This window comes from Rhopalosiphum maidis, chromosome 1, assembly GCF_003676215.2.
Source record: "Rhopalosiphum maidis isolate BTI-1 chromosome 1, ASM367621v3, whole genome shotgun sequence".
Classification (NCBI taxonomy): Eukaryota; Metazoa; Arthropoda; class Insecta; order Hemiptera; family Aphididae; genus Rhopalosiphum; species Rhopalosiphum maidis.
The window spans coordinates 13048021-13069614 of record NC_040877.1 but is presented as its reverse complement, the minus strand read 5'-3'; the positions used below and the strand labels follow the sequence as shown (position 1 = coordinate 13069614).

At 32.2% G+C, this 21594-nt stretch overlaps 1 protein-coding gene across 1 annotated transcript in view; it reads right to left on the bottom strand.

Moving 5' to 3' along the window:
* The window catches only part of LOC113557215 (thymocyte selection-associated high mobility group box protein TOX-like), an 82373-nt gene that overhangs the window by 17121 nt on the left and 43658 nt on the right, over window positions 1–21594 (bottom strand). Inside the window, exons 4-8 of the mRNA XM_026962647.1 lie at window positions 13712–13804; window positions 7122–7307; window positions 5216–5355; window positions 3229–3688; window positions 1893–2017 (exon numbers count right to left, since the gene is read on the bottom strand). Of these exons, the coding sequence (XP_026818448.1) occupies window positions 1893–2017; window positions 3229–3688; window positions 5216–5355; window positions 7122–7307; window positions 13712–13804 (1004 nt within the window). The remainder of the gene's footprint in view (window positions 1–1892; window positions 2018–3228; window positions 3689–5215; window positions 5356–7121; window positions 7308–13711; window positions 13805–21594) is intronic.

The window sequence follows — 21594 nt, the reverse complement described above, 5'->3', positions numbered from 1 at the left end:
ATTGATTTTCCATTAAGTACGTTTTTGTGTGCAACATTAATAATATATAACCACATGATTTCGTTTCACCGGGAGTACAAGACAATATACAATAAAATAAACTATCGCTGCATTATTATAATACACCGTCCTAACGCTGTTGCAATTATTGTGTAAACACAATTTATTCCGTTGTTCGCACAAATCCCAATCGCCCAGGAATTTTGTTTAATAAAATGTTGTATTTTTTTGTTATAAATTTTTATTACAAATTATTATTATTATTTTATGGTGGGAGGGGGGTATAAAGTTATTACGAGTACGCGCGGAGTCGTTTTGTGTGTGCACAAACGAGAAGAGGAGGGAAATAATAGCACGACACGAGGCTCTTCGCGGAGACCGTTTGCCAGCAACAATGGCGTGCACAGAAAAACGAAACATAAATTATTCCTAATGAGAGCTCAACAAAAGACCTCTCCGTTCCTACCCCACTGTCCCGGACATGTGTTTCGAGCATGTATATAGTTAAGAAAGATCCGCGTAGAAGGACCAACGTAAACATTGGGTACAAAGCGTACTCGGCTCCTGAGGCTAATACACTCGGCTACTTGTCGTTATTGCACTATTTGTATTTGTATTATTATTGTTTTGTGACGCGTCGTTGTAAAGCCGCATTTTCTGCATTCCCGTAAAAAGGTTATTCTTCTGTTTAAATTATAATGCACCTATACGTTATGGTTTTACGATCGTGTGATGGTATTAAAACAAGTGAATAAGTGGCGTATTCCAACAATAACAATAATAAGTCACCTAGACTAGGTTTTAGAACGAGCAACGGAAATTCTTTAAATAACCTAATCCGTTCATGAAAACGTAAAGCCGTTTTGATTTAGAGCTTTAAATTTACGTCGTCGATCAACGCAGTCCGTCCAGAGTGTAATTAACATATTATTATTATGAAGTGTTGTGCGCCATAGCAAGGATATACGGTTTACGCTCCATCGAATGATTTATTAAATAATTAAATGCACAAAAGAAACATGAAAAATAAATGAACATATTACTGGTAATTAAAGTAATTATTTCCAAGATTTACCCTTGATAGGTCAAACATATTATTTTTAAACTGTTAAAAATGTGTGTATATAATGGCGCAGCTGTTCAAACTACAAACTTCGTAGCATTAAAAATAAATACAATTGCACACACACGTACACGTACACAAACACACGTAAATACACACACATGCTTGCGCGCGCGCGCGCGCGCACGTACATTAGTGCTTCTTTCAGTGATTCCTAAACTTTTTTTTAATCTTAAAAAAATCTTTTAATACATAAATGACGCCTTTAAAATATAGAAGCAACGAGAAGCAATAAAACGATAAACGTCGAGTCGTACATGAAACTAAAGACGCCCAATAATTCGAAGCCGAGTGGCGATACTCATTTGAAAAATGTTTTTCTCGAAACCGATGAAGCTAATTTTGTAGGGCTCAGTAACGACAACGACAAAATAGCATTTTCACGGAAGAGCCGACTAAAACGAATACCATGAATAGGCACATATTGAGGGGTGCATAAAAAGGGTGTAGGGAATTTGGTTTGAAAACTTCCGAACAGCAACAGACTGCACCGGGTATTGATCCGAGTCATAACATTGTAAAACTCTCCCTTTTCGTTTACAGATAAAAACACACGCCAAATAGGAGGGTGTATTTTGCTGAGAGTATTATAATGTAACGTGTACGGTACATGCTGCACTACTGCTACAACCCCGGAAACTGTCCGACGATAATTATTACACGCGATCAAATGTTATTCGTCGTCGCCTTTCGTCTTCGCAGTTATATTTCGTCCAATTTAGTAAGACCGCGCGAACAAAACCAATCCGCCAACAATTAAGGTACTCACTTTTGTGGTTCATTAGGATCCCTTTTCTTTTTCTTTTTAGTCGGTTTCGGCTTCTTTTGTTGCATTTTCATGATCCCGCAACCATCCAACGGTTCTGGAGATAACCTTTCCCTCTTGATTGCAAGCTAAAAAAGAAATTTGTATTTAAATTACGGTGAAAAGAATTCTGTTAAGACATTTACCTATTTACCTAAACACCTATACACGTTTTGTCTGCTAACTAAATATTATAATATTAACATTCACCCTTTTTATAACGTCAAAGAAAACGGCGTTTGTTTATTTCATATTTCTCACATTTTAAATAGGTAATTTGTTTCTTTTGTATTATTATTATTATTATTTTACTAAAGCCCATGCAAATAGCATTCAATTATTTGATAAATATTAACTAAGAAACATATATACATATATTATATTACCCAGGTCCCATGAAATATGTATGAGAGCATCGTACGATAATAACACATTTTTAACCCGAAAATACCGTATGAAATATGGACGTGAAGGAAATATATGTATATATTTATTTTTTTAGAGGCAATATAAACCCTACCCTTTGCATAAAATTGCATACATTATTCAAACGGAATTGCCTAGAATTTTGCTTGAAAACACCTACCCATTTTTATTTCACTTTACATGACATTATTGGATTACTTTGAACACTCAAAAAACATAAACAGGAAATTGAAGTTGCGAATAACAGCAACAACAACGGGAAAAAAAATAACAATTGGAAGTTAAATTACGCTATCTAGATCCGAGCCATGAATCTCTTCACCACGACTGAAAAAAAATCGCTTACGATCGCCGTGAAATATTACAAAACTATAAAATATGCATTGCCTGTTTGGGTGGTTTGAATCATTAGAACGTTATGGGGCACATATGTAAAGACAGAATATTAGCTTGAAATATTCGAACGGTACCTATATAATCACACGAAAACATTTTAAGATTTAGATTTATATTTAAAAAGTTTTTTTTTTTTTTTAATGTTCCGAGAACGTTATGACACGTAACTATTAACGATTTCATTTCCGATGATTTATCGTGATAAATTACTTTAAAAAATTGGCCACTGTCAGATACGATGACATGCAGAGGTCAAGGAGAACAGAGCACAGTAGCCGTTTTACAGAATCGCGTTAGGAGAACGGTGCGAGAGGGAGAAAAAATTAAGCAATTCACCACAATCGAAAGTCGATGTATTGGATGGTGCGTTTTAGAACTTTGAGAAAAATCAGTGATAATTTATTTCGAAAATCGTCTGTCTCCATAACCTAACTTCTCCTACAACCAAAGAGACAGTTCTCCAGACGGTACGACTTACCATAGTTTGATGCGGTGTACTGTCGTCGCTGTCGTCGCTAGTAGTGTTTATACCTTCCGGCGTTGGCGTGGGATTGGAGTGTCGATGCATGTCCAACGAAGGGGTCAGTGGACTGGTGGCTGGTGGTCCCATGTTGGTGTAGTGGTGGGCGGGTAGATGGGTGGGTTGTGGCATGTGGGTGGGTGGGTGCTGTTGCTGTTGATGATGGTGTTGCTGCTGTTGTTGTTGTTGTTGTTGTTGTTGTTGTTGCTGCTGCTGCTGCTGCTGCTGCTGCTGTTGTTGTTGCTGTTGCTGTTGCTGTTGCTGCTGCTGTTGCTGCTGTTGTTGATTAGTCGCTTGGTGGTGCTGTTGTTGTTGATTAGACGCTTGGTGGTGTCGGTGGTACATCATGCCGTTCTGCGCACCGTTCGTGGTATTCGTGTTATTCAACGGAGTGTAACTTGGTTGAGAGTAACTGGAACTGTAATAAATACAAGAAATTAGTAAAAAAAACCAAACGTAATCACCAAGATATAACCTGTTTTTGGTATTTTTTTTTCTGGGCAAGAGCTCAAAAATTAGATAAATTTATTGTAATTTCATCATATTTTCTACTAAATTAATGTTTATGGCTAACATAAAAAATAATTTAAAGTGTACTACAAAATAACAATCCACATTAACTGAGCATTTACACGACAGAATACATTTATTTTCTAGATAAAAATCATTAATTTTTTAGAAATTCTAATTTTAAGCCGCTGTCCAAACATAATTCTAATCTATGGATAAAATCATCGTCCGTATTTAACCTGAAAACTCAAAGTACATTCTAGAGAAAGTTTTACTTCCGTCTATCCTCGATCCGAGTATAATATTGATTAATGAACCGCTCGTTATTCATTGATCAGTTTTTAATTACTAAATTGATTATTAGCAAGAATTTATTAATATTTCACTAAATACCAAAACGGCTATCATGAATACGAGTATATTACTAGTACTATTAATACATTATACATAAATTTATACACATCAAGTTTTAATTGCATTCAATAAATTATATCTTATAGATTCATCTATATTAAAATGACGTCGCGGTGAATTCAATTAACGAACACTGTGTTATTTGTGTTTGAATGTTTTGAATTAATAATGTTTCTTGAACTCGGGCACAGAGTTACGTAATTTGTTTGTACTATATTCATCGCGTAACTCTTGTTTGAATACGAGTTAAAAATAATGACTAAATATTAACTGTCGACGTAATAAATTTTAACTAAATTAAATAAAAGTAGAGAAACTTGTGTAACAGTTTAACCAAACGGTGTTTTTGTTTAATGTATGAATATAGTAAAGGCAACAAAAGTTATTTTGCCGGTGTTCAACCGAACCGTGCCGTCCGCCTCCAAATCATTGCAACAATGACAATTAAATATCAAATATATTATTATTTGTACACGTGTTGCGCTGTCCCTGTAATAAATACCAAACACGAGTTGGATTCGCGCACTTGAAATGTTTCATCGGAGATTAGTGTTGCGTTAATAATTCAGACCGGTTAAGTGGTCACGAGACGCCTTTGAAGCTACGTTAAGCGTGTTACTGTGTTAAGTATACGCAATAGTCTGAAAAAGTCGTCTATTGTAAAATACCTGTATTGTGAGACGAAAATCGATGAAAACGATTCGTATCGTAATCGTAAGACATTTTAAATGTGTTTATTTATATCGATGAACGTTATTAAAAAAAAAAACTAACAATATACTGTGCTAATCTGGACCAAAAAGAAAATTTAAATTATACATTGGAAAACTCGGTTGTCGTGTATTATAATTAAGTCTTCTGTGGCTGTTAATTGTACAGTATAATGTAACGAACAGTTACACAATAAAACTAAGTGTACTAGAACGTATAGACATTAAAGTTTGTAAAAATGTATTTAAAAAAAAAAAGAAGAGAACAACAACAATCGAAACCGTCGTTTAATCGGTTTAAAATCACATACCTAACGTTCAGGCCCAGGCCGTGTTCGTGGCCGGTCAAGTACAGTGGCTGTTGATAAGCCGATTGATGCGAATGGTGTGAGTTGTGCGAGTTCATTCCCTGCATGCCTGTGTCCTGTGGGTGATGGTGATTCATCATCTGCTAAAAGAAAAAAATATGATATTGTATTATTTCTATTATCTTAAACTTCTTAAACCTATATAGTATAACGTACGTAACAAAACAATGACGATAATTATGAATTCAAATTATATTTTGTTAAATTGGTTCATTTTTGTTTTAAATTTCGTTAAGCAAATACCTCTAATTGTAAATATTATTTATGACTGTTTTCATCATCACGATTATTGTTTTTGTTTTTTCGTGTGTTTAAAACAATCATATAATAATAATTATTACTATTATAACTATATTTTTTTTGTTCACAAGATATACTCAAAACACCTCGAAGGGTAGCTAAAATAAAATTAAAATAAATAAATAAAATGCAAACAATAAAATTAAAAGCAATTTCTTTGATATGTTTATAATATAATAAATTATGATTATTAAGTGTGCTATGCCAACATCAATGTCATTGTTGCATAAACAATTTAAAATGTTTTCAGTAACAGTCAGTAGAAAATCATATAAAATGTATATTTTAAGACTGAATTCCAAGATATAAAAAAAAACAACAATAATTTAAAAACGTAAACTTCAATTGATTATATCAATGTTAAAACACTTAAAACGAACGTTAATTTATTTTTCGAATCTATTGTATTCATATAATATTATTTGAACATAAAAAAAGACAATTTACAATAATACCCTACCATAATAATAATATAATATTCAAAAAGATTTATCGCTATTGTTATTTTAATTTTTTTCATAGGAAATTATGAATCTTGTGTCAAAACATTAGCCTTCGGTCATATAACACTATAAATAAAGAAACAGTTAAAATAAAAAAATAAAAACGATTTGCCTCATAAATATTGGGAGTGACATAAAGAGAAAAAATCGTAGTATTAATGTGTTAACATACATCACCACGAACCGTCCGTTTAAAAGAAAACCAAAGGGCAAAGATAATAAATACTCGCATTTATCAAAGAGAAATTTCCACCAAATGACGAAATTTAATAAAAACACAAAACCAGCTAGTACTCATAAATCATGATCGAATAATAATACACGATCTGTGTATATTATGCTAATGGACATGATAAAATATTTTTATTTTCTAAGTTCGATCGATCGGATCAGCCGCGGCATTTGGCACACCCACGAACACTAGAGTTAGTACTTCTAATACTTAATATCACATATATCACATAAATATGTTTACAACCAGTATACATGGTAGTCAATCTACGACGGAAATCATTGACAGTATTACTCATAAAATAATATTATATTCGATTATAACTTGTATCTTATTACATCTACAAACAACCAAAATTCTTAAGGTATAAAGTAAGAACTGTGATAAATCTATCATGGTTGTGGTTATCGGAATCGCAAAAAATAATACTATCAGAAAATTAATAAGCCACAATATACACACAAACATAGGTACTAATAAATTATTGATAAATATTTGACTTGTTTGCATGCTGGGAATTCTACATCAAGATTTTAGGTACCTATTTGTGTTTGGAATACAATATTCTTCATTTAAAATCCTAATCACTTGTTTGACCATAAATATTAATATTACTTTATACGTTTCAAAAAAATAATACCATTAAAAAAAAAAATAGAAATATATGATTAAAAATATTTTAAACATTTTCTTTCGCAATATTTTTTAAGATTATTAAATAAAAATTTTCAACTTAAATAATTGCCGAGCCCCGGTTCTTATATTTTAATATATTATAAACATCAATTTATGTGCTGTGTAAAACACAACTCACTTGACTATGTTGATACGCCAACGATGACGGTTGCGGTTGCGTGTGCGAAGTGATTATGGAATCGGCCGATCCGTTAGATGGGCTTGACACGTTGTTACAACTCGGCGAGGTAGTCGAATTGTTTCCTTGATTGCCCATCGACGGGATGTCGAAACCTTCGTCCCCAAAACTCGGCGTGTGAAAAGTCTGAAAATAAAACAAAAAACACGTTAAAAACTAAATAATAATTCGAATAAAAAAAGATTTTTCTGATTTTCGTTTAATGAATATTATAATAATGTCATTGCGTGGCCGATGAGGGTCGTCCGAATTTAACTTGCCGAAATCTTTTGCATCTTGTTGCGAGTCATTGCATTTTTGAGCAGTTATTAGGTAGAGTATTATTTTCATTCCAGTCTTTTTCGTCACGGTTAGGGCAGAATTACCCACGGGACCGGGAATTCGATCGTGCCTACTCGTGCTGATATTAATACCCATCCCGGTAACGAAATTATATCATATTATTATTGCTGTTCAAAATGTGACGTTTGGAATGTATTTCAAAGACTCATCCAGACGATGTAAGTATTATAGACGTAAAGCCTTTTACATGTACCGATTAAAAGCTTAACTGATGGCTATTATATATAATGTTAATTAAAAAATGACGCTCTTAACATTGAACTGTGAAGCTGTATTGTAATTTTAAATAAAGTTTTGAAAATCCTGTCGGGAAAAAAACGATCTTAAAAAAATAAAATAAAAAATCGAATAAATTAATATTTATAGCAATCATATTTAATTAAATTTAAAGTTTTTGTGCCGGCGTTAAATTATTGCTCCGGACGACACGAGTGGTTTGAAAAAAGTTATACACAGATTCATTTGGAAACAAACCATATGTTTATTAAACGTTTTATGAGTGCTCAAAAACATTTTCTTAATTAAAAACGTAACCACTGAGCCAATAACAATTTATTTCAACCTTCTACTTGTAATTAGCGCCCCGGGGCAATATAAATTTTTTATTCATGATGGCCTTTTGTTTTAAATTGCTATTTGCTTTTTCTCATTTCTGTATTTGTTTTAAATTATCTTCCCTTTCCTCCCTATTACGCCTACCCTAAACTCGTTCATTTTTAAAGCGACTTCCATAATTTGTTTTTCTCTCAGCCAACAGGCCGTGCCATGATGTTTCATTGATTTTTTGATATTTAATTTAAAATCATGTTTCATAATAATCCACAAGGCTTGTTAGTTATTAGGATTGGAAATTTACCAATAAAAAGTATTTATTTATTAATTTTAGTTCAAACACACTAAACTTAATGGAAATTATTATTTGTGAATTTAATATTATTCAAATAAACTTAAATCATTTTGAGGTACAACTAAATTTTTAATGACCAATTTAAATCTTCAAAAGTACCTAGTTAAACTAACTAAAATTAAGCTGACAAGACCATACATTTTTAAAGTCTTTAAAATGTTAACATTTTGTGAGCCATATAAAAGTTTTGTAGATTAAATAAGGCTAATAAAAATAGAAAGCATTCTTTATTTCAAATCAAAATCGTTAAAAGTGATTATTAGGTATTGGATTTTTATGTTATCTGCAAAAAAAACTGCTTGTAAAAAAAAGTTGATATTCATGAAAGGACACCGTTTTCATTTGTAACTTTATAAAACTTTTTTAACAAAACTTCTAACATTTTCTCAAGAAATTGTATTCCCGCGAGACGAAAATTTAATGTTGTTTTTGCAAGAAAAATACATAAATAATAAATATGCAATTATTTTTGAACTTGGAACATAAAAGAAATACTAAATATGATCTCCTTGAATTTTTCAACCGTATCTATTCGCATTTCTGTTAAATTGTATTCGCGTTACATTACAAACGAATATGTAATATTATTTCAACAAAGTACAAACACTTTTGTACTTAGAATTGCATGGTTTACGTGTTGTTTTTTTTTTTTTTTTGTTGTGGTTTTAGTAAATAAATAATATTTTGACATAACAGAATAATCAAACCACTTTTTCCATACGTCTTTAAACATATTTTTAATTAAAAAAACGAAAAAAAATCTTTTTGAATGTAGAAAAGACATCGTCAATTAACACGGCGACATAATGTATTTGATTGTTTTCAACATACGAACGTTTAAGCACGTCGTTTGTTGTGTATATATATACAACGTTAAGCGGAACACTGCACTGCAGCAGCCAGTTGGCCGGTCAGAGTTAATGAAGGATCAAGGTCGAACGCGACTTAAGTATAAATGCTACGTGAGATAATATCGGATTGTTTTTTTTTTCTTTTCCTTTTTAACACCAACAGTCTACTGTATATCACAGTGATATTGTACAATAATTGATGTGCAACGCCGTCGATACCGATTTTTGTCTATATTTTTCTATGAGTTACTCGACGGACGTCGATAGTTACTGATTTTAGGTAAACACTTATAGGACCTAAACCTCACGACGCGGAAACAGACGTGCGCATAATATAATATTATTATTATGTTTACTGTAATGCCGCGATGAACTGCTTCGTTTTTGAAAATTCATCAAAAGACCCCCCCCCCCGTGGCCTCAAAAAATAATCAAATAAAAACGTAAATATTATATGATATTATGTTAAATTGAGGTTTTTGTTGTTATGCGGATGGCAGACGATCCAACCGATCAGCCGCAATTGGAAACCCGTACAGGTCGTTGGCCACGACCACGAAATGCATTCATTAACCAGCCACTATTAATATTATTATTATTACACTTTTTAATAAATCTTCCATATGGCCGAGAAGCCACAAGATCGCGTGTTCATATGGCCGACGGCTTTTCTCCTACCGTTTCCGCGTGTTCATATTACAACAGTCGCCGCACACGCGCATTATGTTATATTATAATATAGTACGTGTCGAGTCGAGTCGAATCGAATCAACAACCGATCATGTTCGATTTATATTGATTTTTCGTTAATTTATATTTTCACCCGTGTAATACACATTTATTTTATCTCAAAACGTCCGATACTTTCTCGAACGATAATCACACTCCACAAGTCCACAAATAATGATCTCCGCAAATATCCGAGACGAAACGTTGAAAAACGGTGTGACCGCTTGTGTGTGAGCGCGCACGCGTGTGGAAGTACAAATTCGAGATCGAAAAGTCTGTATATGACGACTTCAGGTCGTTGATTTTTTTTAGTTATTTTAGTTATCGCATCCTTTGCGCCCCATAGCTCCACTGAACAACAAAAATAAATGCGTGCGTTTATAATGATTGATCGGACCATTATTACGGAGAAAAACAATTATTATTGTATAACGAAGATTGAAAAAAAAACCTTCACCACGCGCAACTCCTAATTAATTGCCGTGCGATTTATTTAACAATAATTTACGTTAATACAAAATCGTGAATAATTTATAAGAATATAATATATTGCTTTTTTTTTTTTTTAATTAAATCCGTTGGGTAAAAACACTTGAAATAAAAAATTAAAAAAACAAATTGCATGGGAATAATGTGATACTTGATAACCTTTTTGATAAATACTGTTCGTAAGCAAAAAAATATTCTAATATTTCATCAGCTTAAAATGTATTTTTATTTCCATGAATCAAGGTCAATAGTTTTGTTAGGTAAAATCAACAATCCGTTCTGCCGACGATAAATAAAATAATTAATATTTTATTACCTTAAGCATTTATTCAAACACAAACGTCGTGATTATTTAAGAGGTTATAATTGTTTGTTCTAACTATTGTTCAATATTGATTAAGTATAAAACAAATCTATACCTACTCATTGGTTGGTTATTTCTATCGAGTAATTTAATGAACATAAATTATGTTTATTTAGGTGACTTCATTTATTGCATTTACAGTAGGATTGCATCAGCTTAGATAAAATTGTATGTTTTCGAATAGGTAATATGAAGCTTTGTTTTAACTTTGGTTTTACAGCTGCGTTCAGTGATAACACATGGAATTAACTAGGATATTTTATTGCTCTCGAGACTCGTAAAAATAAGAAAAACTACTCGAATGTCGGCGAACGAGATGAAAAAAACTGGTTTTCGTTTTCAATATTGAAATATTAAAGATATAATATCTATTGAAAATACTTTTTTTTTGGTTCTCTGTGTATTTTTCAAAGTATAAACTACTTAAAACGAGAAAAAAAATCTTGTTTAACAATCTATTTAAGAAGGGTTTGCTCGATACAAATCTTGACAGTCACTTTATTTATAAGCATAATATATTTTTGTGGTTTTATCGCCACCAAATTATCTACCTATAAATCGTAACCGTGGTAGACTTAACCAAATCCTATTGGTGCACAGGCGTCTCCTTCCGGTATTACGGGTATCCGTTGTCACATTTCGTTGCTTCGACGTTATACGCGGCACGCTGCAGACGGAAAGTAATACAACTCTAATACTCGGCACGGCCTATCCGAAATCCTTGTATTCCTGTCAGTCCGTCGACGGTATAGTATTTTATATACGAATATATTAGCCATCGAAAAAAGATATCGACTATATATTTTAGTAATAGTATGGTGATTAAAACTGTGAATTGAATATACTAGTTTGATAAAATTATTCGTTATTAGATCTTAAAAACTACATTTAAAGTCCCGAAAAATACGCTTATCAGGAATTTTAAACTTTGTCAATGATTACAATACAATAAAAATATTTAAAACCAGTAATAATAACCGATGGCTAATACAATAAAATTTCAACAAACGGTCGTTTTCGAACAATCTACATAAAAATGAAATAAACCGGTGAAACGTCTACAATATAGTAATTATTAATGTTATAACTCATAATTAATGTCAAGAATACTAATCGTCATAAACCGTGTGTTGAATTCGTTTTTTTTTTTCAATTTACTCTGTGTCCTGGCACTGGCGTTCACATACAGATAACGTTCGGCAGGATTAATGGTTCTACAGAGATAAACGAGTTGTTTATTCTTCGCGCAATTGTTGAATAAATAAAATCATATTTATCTTGAACTGAGCAGCGGTGAACGTACGATAGAAAATTGTTACACATTTTATTATCTTAGTGGGCTGGTTTAAAGTGTTTTCTCGGAATATTAGGTACTAGTGCATTTATTTAAATAAAGAAGAAACGTGTATAGAAAAAAAAAAAAACGATAAGTGCTGTGAGTGGCAGGAGAAGGGAAAGGGGTGTAAAGATATATGTATATATATAAATATATGAGTATAATGAATTACATTCCATGGCCAGCTGTTATACGTCGGTCCGTCTGGCCTCTTTGTATCCTAATTATCATGGTGTGCATGAGAGATATTCAAAAAAATACGGATAAGGATTTCGTAAAAACCTAACAATATTCGAAATATTACTTAACCTGTAAGATATTCGTTCGGCAGTAATGTTCCAAAAAGCAAAACGATTAATCACACTGTCCCGGCAGTATATCAGAAGGGCGTTTCAGAAACACGGCTATATATATGCGTCACGTCTGAGGGGGATAGAACCAATAATAATAATAATAATGGCTAATTTCAGTTACTATATTATTATAATGTACAATACTTATTCATTTGTTTTCGTTTCTTTTCAAATATTGTTTACGAGAAACTGGTTCGCCAATTATATATACATTTTTTTTCTTCATAAAACGATACAAATCGCGAAAGATGCGTTGATAAATTTATGAGAAGACTGAAAAATCAGCATACAATAGCCTCATATTTGTTGAATAATTCAACAAATATGTCTCTCTCTCTCTTTCTCTCCATCTATCTACTCTGCCTACCCCTCACCCCTCACTACATTCTCCAGGCACCTAACCGTGGTAACACTTTTTTCCCTTCTTCTTCTGCCATTTTATTAAGCATTCCATTAAAATTTATGACTTTTCTTTGTAGTCCAGTCTACACACATATTCTCTCTCTCTCTCTCACACTCACACACACACACACACACACATATATATACGTACGCACACAAGCTTGAATACAACTACAACACGACAGGTAAAACTACCTCGATGCTAACAGACGCGCTCTGTTCTGCAGCCATCCGTTCTTCCCCCAAAAACAGACTGCATCGTCATATTCTCCTTCTTCCATCGTACGCCAAAAAACATCAACAAGTCTACGTTGCTGTGTATAGGTACAGCAGCTGCACAATAAATTTAAGGCAACAATATAGATTCGAGTGAGCACGTCACGCATTAATATACGATAATAAATATAAAATATCGTCGTCGAATAAATCGTCCGATTTTATCGTTACAAATATTCGAACGTCAGAGCAGTTCCACGTTATATTATTTCAGAGCAATAATATTATAGACGCAAGGCGTGACATAAATATTGTTAATTCAACATTAAACGCGGCTACACACTATTGTTTTATACAGCCGGAATGTTATATTAAAAACATTAATTGTAAAAAAATAAAAAATAATGCTTATTACGATAAAATGCTGAGTATTGTTGTGATATTATACACCAACCTCTTAATCACTTACCAGTTTAACCGAACCACGAATGAAAATAATATGTAGGTACCTATATAATATCGTAAACAAAAGGAAACTCACGTGTTCGGCCATGCTTGTGTAGTGGTTGTTGTTGTTGTTGTTGTTGTGCATGTTGTGGGCGACCGATAGGGACAAGTCTAGGTTGTCGGTCCTCTGAAAATAAATAAAACGAAAAACCGTTTAGAATATTATCTCAATATTATAGTATAATAGTATATTAATATCATTGCAGTGTTGCTGCCACGGTCGAAAACCGTAGACGAACACACGATTTTTACCGAAGGGAGCGCGGAATAACGGAACGTTATAATAATAATTACTCAGAGGGCAACTGCTGCAGCGGCAGTCGACTACGTGTCTGAGCAGTGGTTCTCATCGTGTGTGACGTAGCTCGCCAGAGAACCGCGTATTTTACAAACCTATCGGATTTTATCCTCTTAATGTTATCGCACAGCAGCTCCCCCACCCCTCACTATCGTCACAGTTCTTACCCCGGAAATGTCATCTCTTACAGGTCTACAAATTCTTACACACGGATACGATAACGACAATAATATTGTAATAATATTAAATATTAAATTAATAACAATGATAAATTACTATCCGAAAACGTTTATAAAAAAGTTGATAGCGTGGAATACAGCTCGACTTTGTCGTACGACGTTACATTAATACAAGTTTAGTATAATACTAGGTAAAATAAATTGGGAATCACTGACGAAATACGAAACCCGGTGTACCCATCGCATACACGGTTTAATGATTTATACCGGTAATAAATCAAAACCTGTGCAGAAGAAAATCACCTATACATAATAATAATATATACTATTATAATTAGAGGCGCACCGAACAATGTACATCTAATTAATGCGAAGCCGATAAATAATTGTGATATTGAAATGTAAGTACGGACGTGAATATATCACTGTGGGACGTTACGCCTTCACGCGTAAAGGGTAGAACTAGGTGCACCTAATGAATCGTATACACGGAGAGAGAAAAAAAAAACATTAATTTAGGGTTGTGTTATTGATTGCATTGTCCGTAGTACCTTATTAAATATTGTTTTTTTTTAAAAAAAAAAAAAAAAAATAAAACTTTTTTCACGTTCGGAACAAAGGAATACGTTTGTACGATAATCAATACAAAGTTGTTATTGTATTATATTCATTAAAACGCATTAAGTTACTCTTGAAATAGTGACAGTATCACACATTTTATCGAAAATAACAATTTCTTTAGTGACCCCGACAACTGGATATTATATACTTTATGTGATACAATCGTATTTTGTACATATAATATATAGATGTACACATATTATTTGTGACGAATACAAATAACAATGTACCTATCGTGTTTAAACGACTTAAAGATATTATGAAGGAGAGAACTGGGCACTTGGCGAAGAGGCAATATGGTACCGTCCGATCCAATCAAAAATTGTATCAACATAATATTATTATGTTAATATTATTATATTAATCGGTAATTCGACAATCGTGTCATGGATACTTTGCCGAAAAGAGTAACTGTTATTAAATTTCGGTTAATAATAATGATAATAATTATCCGTGACGTCCGTCCTTCGGTCACTGCGGCGGAGGACCACCCAAACTACTACACCACAACGTCCGCCCCGCGACGTCCCCTGCAAACGGTGGACCGGCGACGGACATGGGTAAACAGCGCAAACACGCGCCCCGGACAAAAGCAAACACGAAAACTAGTTTTCCACGTCAAGTAAATGTCAAATAAGCTCTGCCGTTGTAAATACCACCATTTATATATATTATTTTTCTTTTATTTACAATTGTCTCGTTTATTACCCGACCTCATTGTCTGCGATCTGCCGCCGCCGCCGCTTTCAATTTATTTATTTTATACCGAACAATAAAGAACCGACTACTCGTCTATCTCTCTCAATATATTCTTATCTCTCTCTATCTCTCTCTCTCTCTCTCTCTCTCTCTCTCTTTCTCTCTCTTTCCTCTTCTCTCTTCTCCTCTATCTCTCGCACACTGTATCCGTCTATATCTCTCATATACACTTCGTCCTCCTCATCGTCCACGTATAGCCGTCACCCTTAAAAAAAAAAAAAATGCTCCACCCCAGACGCACATTATTCTTATTTGGAAAAGACAAGGTTAAGAATTAATATCAGACCGCTCGTAATTGATGACGTACCGATCGACCGTTTATTATATCCACCACTGTGGCATAATGTCATATAGGTGTATTATATATATACAGTTTATCCTCCCCGGACGGACGATGGGACATAACGATGTAAATAGCATCGATAAAATATTAATAGAAGGTGACCGGACAGCGTTTTATTTCTGTTAGATATTTATTATTATTATTTTTATTTATTTTTTACACCCGGACTAAAAATCTAAATCAAATGCGTGCACCGTAAAAAATAATGCAATAACCTTATTCTACTCGTTCACCTCCTCGCTTTATTGTAATACGACCTAAACTTTTTATTCTTTCAATTTATAAAAGGATTATTTTAAACTTTCTGTGAAACTAACAAACGACTTAAAGAACACTCGTGCAGTTTAATTTAACTTTTTAAAACTATTACGGCATAATATTTATCGTGTGATGCACAGGAAATATATGTAAATATTCCTCCCCGTAATACTCTATACTCCTCTGCCGAATGTTTTATATAAATAAATAACCCACCGTCAGAGGCAATTAAATCGTTCTAATGGTCGAAGATGGCGGCGGTGATGATGGGGAGGGGGTGTCGAGGAGGGGCGCTCCCCAAGCAGTATTGATTAAAGTGCATATATAGAAAGAGATTCGAATCGGCTTAAAGTATACAGCTGTGTACAAGAGCTAAGAAAGATTGAAAGGTACTGATGCGTAAGTAAACAATTTTCCCCGCATTATTCGTGGTAATGATTATTTTGAAGGAAAAGAAAAGATTCCTATATGCCTATAATATAAATACCTATTAATCGGATTAACGCACGTATTCGTAAACCTCTTATTTTTACAAAACTGAACAGACTGCGATGGTTATTTTTCCACATGCAAATCGATGCACTGCCGAACACACTGCAATATTGTTTTATTAATTTGTATTTTCGTTTTTTGTGGTTTTAACGTTCTACGTTCCGCATATTTGTAGTTTGTACACCGTGCGCTGAACGTTTGTAACATTATGATGATGGTTCACAATTAATACTAAAAGAAATATTATAGTAGGTAAGCAAAATTACGGTTGAAAAAAACGAAAAAATAAAACCACGTGACACGGTTCGTTTAAATAATACATATTATTATGTCGCGCGACGAATGACATTGCAGCATATAATGTATACATATTATATTATCTTAATGATATTATATAGTACGGCCGTTATTGAAAGAAAAAAATCGTCACTCTAATTATTACTAAAACATAGGTATTATATCGGGTTAAAAGTCGTAAAATCTTATAGAAGGCATAAACCAAACGGAAAAAGTTTTAATGAAAAATGCTAAACATGTTTTTTATATATTTAATGTATATATATATATATACATTTTTATTAGGTAATAAAGTGTGACGCGTTTTCCAGGAGTATAGCCTATTGTTCGGTACTATTAAAAACGCACTCGTATACTTATATAATGATATTATACGCATCATATATATATATATATATATACATAATATTATATTATATTATACAGCCGATTCACATTGAAAACTGGTCGGGGACTAAACGATTCACGTTTAATTGCGCACGCATATAAACACATATGCATATAAGTGTGCGTGTGTGTTTATATTTGTTTATATTATTTACTTGGCATTATTTTAATGTGTTTTTCGTTATACCGATAGTAGGTAGTTAAAATTGTCTCCGCCGACGTGGATATATGCAGTAGGCACACACAACAGCAATAGTGTAATGATATTATATATTATTATACATTACATTATATCGAATGTTGTGAAAATAATAAAATCGTATATTGTATTGCTTTGTTTTCTGTTATATTCAACATCGAGTATAATAAATGCAATACTTATGATAAAAAAATGATACCTCGCGTGTAGAAGTCAATAATCATAAACAAGATCGTCTGTGTTAAAATTTGTGTTATTGGTATTTTTGGGTTATTATGGTTTACTTACCTGCACATATTATATAACTTATATATTTACACATACCTATAACTACATCAACGTCGAAAATAGTCGCACCGCGCACCAATCTAATATTATACGTTTATTATAATAATGTTCGCATAATATGTCATAATCAGAGCTTTGAACTAGATGGATTTACATATTTCTTAGCTGCATATTCAAAATCTAATTCGATATAAATTTATTTCAAAATACATACAACTCAAATCCAAAAATGTATGTTGCATATTTTTGCATATTTTACCAGAATTAAGTGATTTTGCATATTTAATAAGAGTTTACATGTTAACACATATTTTGTAAGTAAATCAACAAAAGAAAATTTTAAACATCAACTTAATCAAATTTAAAAATAAAAAGCTTTTACGCCATTCCCATGACCATCCTATAGTTTGAATCGTATTCTATATATAATTAATATTAATATTATAATTGAAATAAAAAAAAAAAAAAATAAAGTATCGTGTTTTAATAATATTAAGTAATATTATGCATATTTTTGCATACTATTATTTATTAATTTTTTTCTTTTTTTGAATAATTTATTATGCATTTTTAAGTTTATTCTTTTATAAATGCATATTTGATAAAAAAAAAATGGCATATTTCAGATTTTTTGAACGCATATTAAAGAACATATCTCATTGTTTTTTAGCGGATAAAGTTCCGAGCCCTGATTATGATAATATTGTCCTTTCCTTTATTTTTACTGACGATATTCCGTTGTTCCCGCAGAAGACCGCGATTAAATCGATTGGCGTTCATTCGAACTCCGTGTGCTCTATTTGTTGCAATACGAAATGAAAAATCAGTAGAATGAGCATATGGTAATATATTATACATGTATACTATGTGCGTTACTTTCTCGCCAATTGCATCATTTGAAAAATATCTATAATATATTATATTATTATTGTCCCGTGCACAATGAAATATTATTTATTACACGTTTTTGTAAGTAATTGGACGATAATTATGGTTGGTTATTTTTTTCTTACCCTCCCGCCCCCGTTTAATGAAAAATAACGAAGTAAATGGGTTAATATGTCGTTTTCTCGTGTTTTTAAATGTTTGTGTTCTTACGTGATTTATTGCCCTTGGCTCGGACGCAAAAAAGACATTTGCGCAAAATCACTGCCCGATGCCAAGTTATGCATCTCAGCCGACCACTGTGGTTTATGCGCATGTTATACAATAGGTGCCAATCAGATATCGTTTATATTTAATTTTTTTTTTTATAAACATGTATATTTATAATTTTTTATTGCAAATGTGATTTATTCGGTCCTACTTAGTACATTAACAGGTATACAAGAGTTCAACGCCCACGATCAATATTATTGAAATGCAAGAACAAGAGTTCCACTAATTTTTTAATCTATTGGAAAATTATTTTGCATTTTATAATACCTGTTAAAATATTATTATATTATTGCTTGTATACCTATAAAAGATAAAAAAAAATGTTTGCCAATAACATACGATGATTTTATTTTACGACTACGATAATATGACGTGCGTCAGTTTGTCCAATTTGATTTATCCGATTTGAGAATATTTTAGTAACAAATCGCGTCGTGACGACAGCAATACATCGAACTAAATCCTCGATGGAAACATTGTGTTATATAAAAGTAATACACTTATTAAATATTAGTTTACGTCACTATATCAAATCCTCACTTGAGTTTAGTAGAACTTATTCGAATTACCTCCAATTGTTTATTGTATTATTTGCTTAACATATTTTAACTTCTAATGTGTTAATGCATACTTCAAGGTTTTATTTCTCAACGGTTAGGTTAGGTCTATACATGTACCGAATTCAACGATATTAATGGTATAGCCGTATGCTATGTCAAATATAATGTATGTACATTGTACAAGTATAATAGGTTAGGTTCACAAATTTTTATCTCACTAGTCGCAACTTGTGAGTTATGTCAACGCGAATGATTTTCGTAAACAAATTTCGGATGATAATCTTAATACAACGTTTTTAATTCTTCGTGAATGTCTTGAGTACTGTAAAAATAGAATCCGAGGCCACCTTTTTATCAGGGTCATATAATATAATCAATATCCTTGGATTTCGCGTACCTACAATTTACACTTAAATATAGACTTTTACGTTATTTGTTATCACAATATTATTTGCGCTTTCTATATAGGTACAATCGCGCATTAATAATGGAATGTTTAATTATTTTTTTTCAAATCCACTGCATAAAGTTTTAAGTTAATTTAATATTAAAAACAATACTCTATAATTTCAAGCTGATAACTGTAGTTCGGAACCAAGTCGATATGGAAAAACAAACGATTTACAGTCAACCACTGTTAACACACGTTATTAAATATGTATAATAATAATCTTGTATAGTAGGTTTTTACTACTTGTAATATTTTACAAAGCTATTCTTTGATATACTAGAAGGATAACAAAGACATTCAAATTCAAAATGGGATCCTTAAGAGGAATTAAATAACGAAAGATAAAAAAAAAATTGAAAAGCAACGTCTCCCCGATATACTTTTAATGAACTCAAAAAAGGCTAGAAGTGAAAATAAGTCAAAAGAAATGAACAAGCCAATTGTTAAAACAAGTCTGTGGTCCAACGAATCCAAGTATAATTTATCATTAATTAGATAATAAAAAATGCACGGGTTGGTTTTCAAAGGGGATTTATATTATAAAATGAGCATTCAAATCGATGAGCATCTGATGTACCTATAATCACATTATATATTATTTCGAATCTTCTAAAGGAGAAATCATTTCATGTCGAACTATTTTTTAAAAGACAATATAAAATAAAAATGTTTGACGTGTTTTTTATTTTATAATATTTTCATAATAAACTATAGTTCTAATGTAGTAATGTGAAACGGTTGAAATCGTAGGTATTAAGCACTATGAATTCAAGAATAATTATTATTAATTACATAATATATTAATATTAATTGAACATTAATTGAATATCATGACAGTAGGTTTTCGCTTAATCCCTTTAGTTTGAGTTGTATTTTCTCTGGTTAGTTTCATTTAAAATATATTATACTTATTTTTCTATCATCTTGAAAACTTGATAAAATTACATACGGTGTAGCACTGAAGCTTAATAAGGTTTATTCAAAAGTTGTTACAAGACAAAAAACTTTTAAAAAGCATTTCACCGCCATTTCATAGAGTTTTGATATTATTTACTTTGACCGGTATACCTCATTGTCCTTGTTTACGTGAATTGTTCCCAAAATATTGCATAAGGTACGGTTGTTAAACATTTTATATAAACAGTCAAATCAGTGGTTTATTTTGTACAACTTTATCACGGCAGGATGTCTCACATCGGGCTAAGTCACCTTCGCTCACCCACCCACCACCATCACCAACAAACACACGCCATCTGGGAACTCTTCGAAACTTCTCATAGAATTTTCCAACGAATTATGTTTCGACAACAGTATTATTCATTATAACGTGCAGTTTTATAATAGGTACTAAACTTTTAAGATTTATAACTCAGACATTGCGCATGTGCTGCTTTATTGAGAACGTTGAATCGGTTTAAGAGATAAGTTATTGTAAATTCCGTTATTTTTATTTTTATTTTTTATAAATATTAACCCGTCTCGATTCTGACGATAGTAATTAATGTATAAATCTCACGAAATTATGTTTAGGCCATATAATAGACAGTGTACTATTATTAATTCGTTTACTGGTTTTGTCTATCAACGCATTTGAACTCAACCCCTACTCCGTAGTTTTAATGACAGC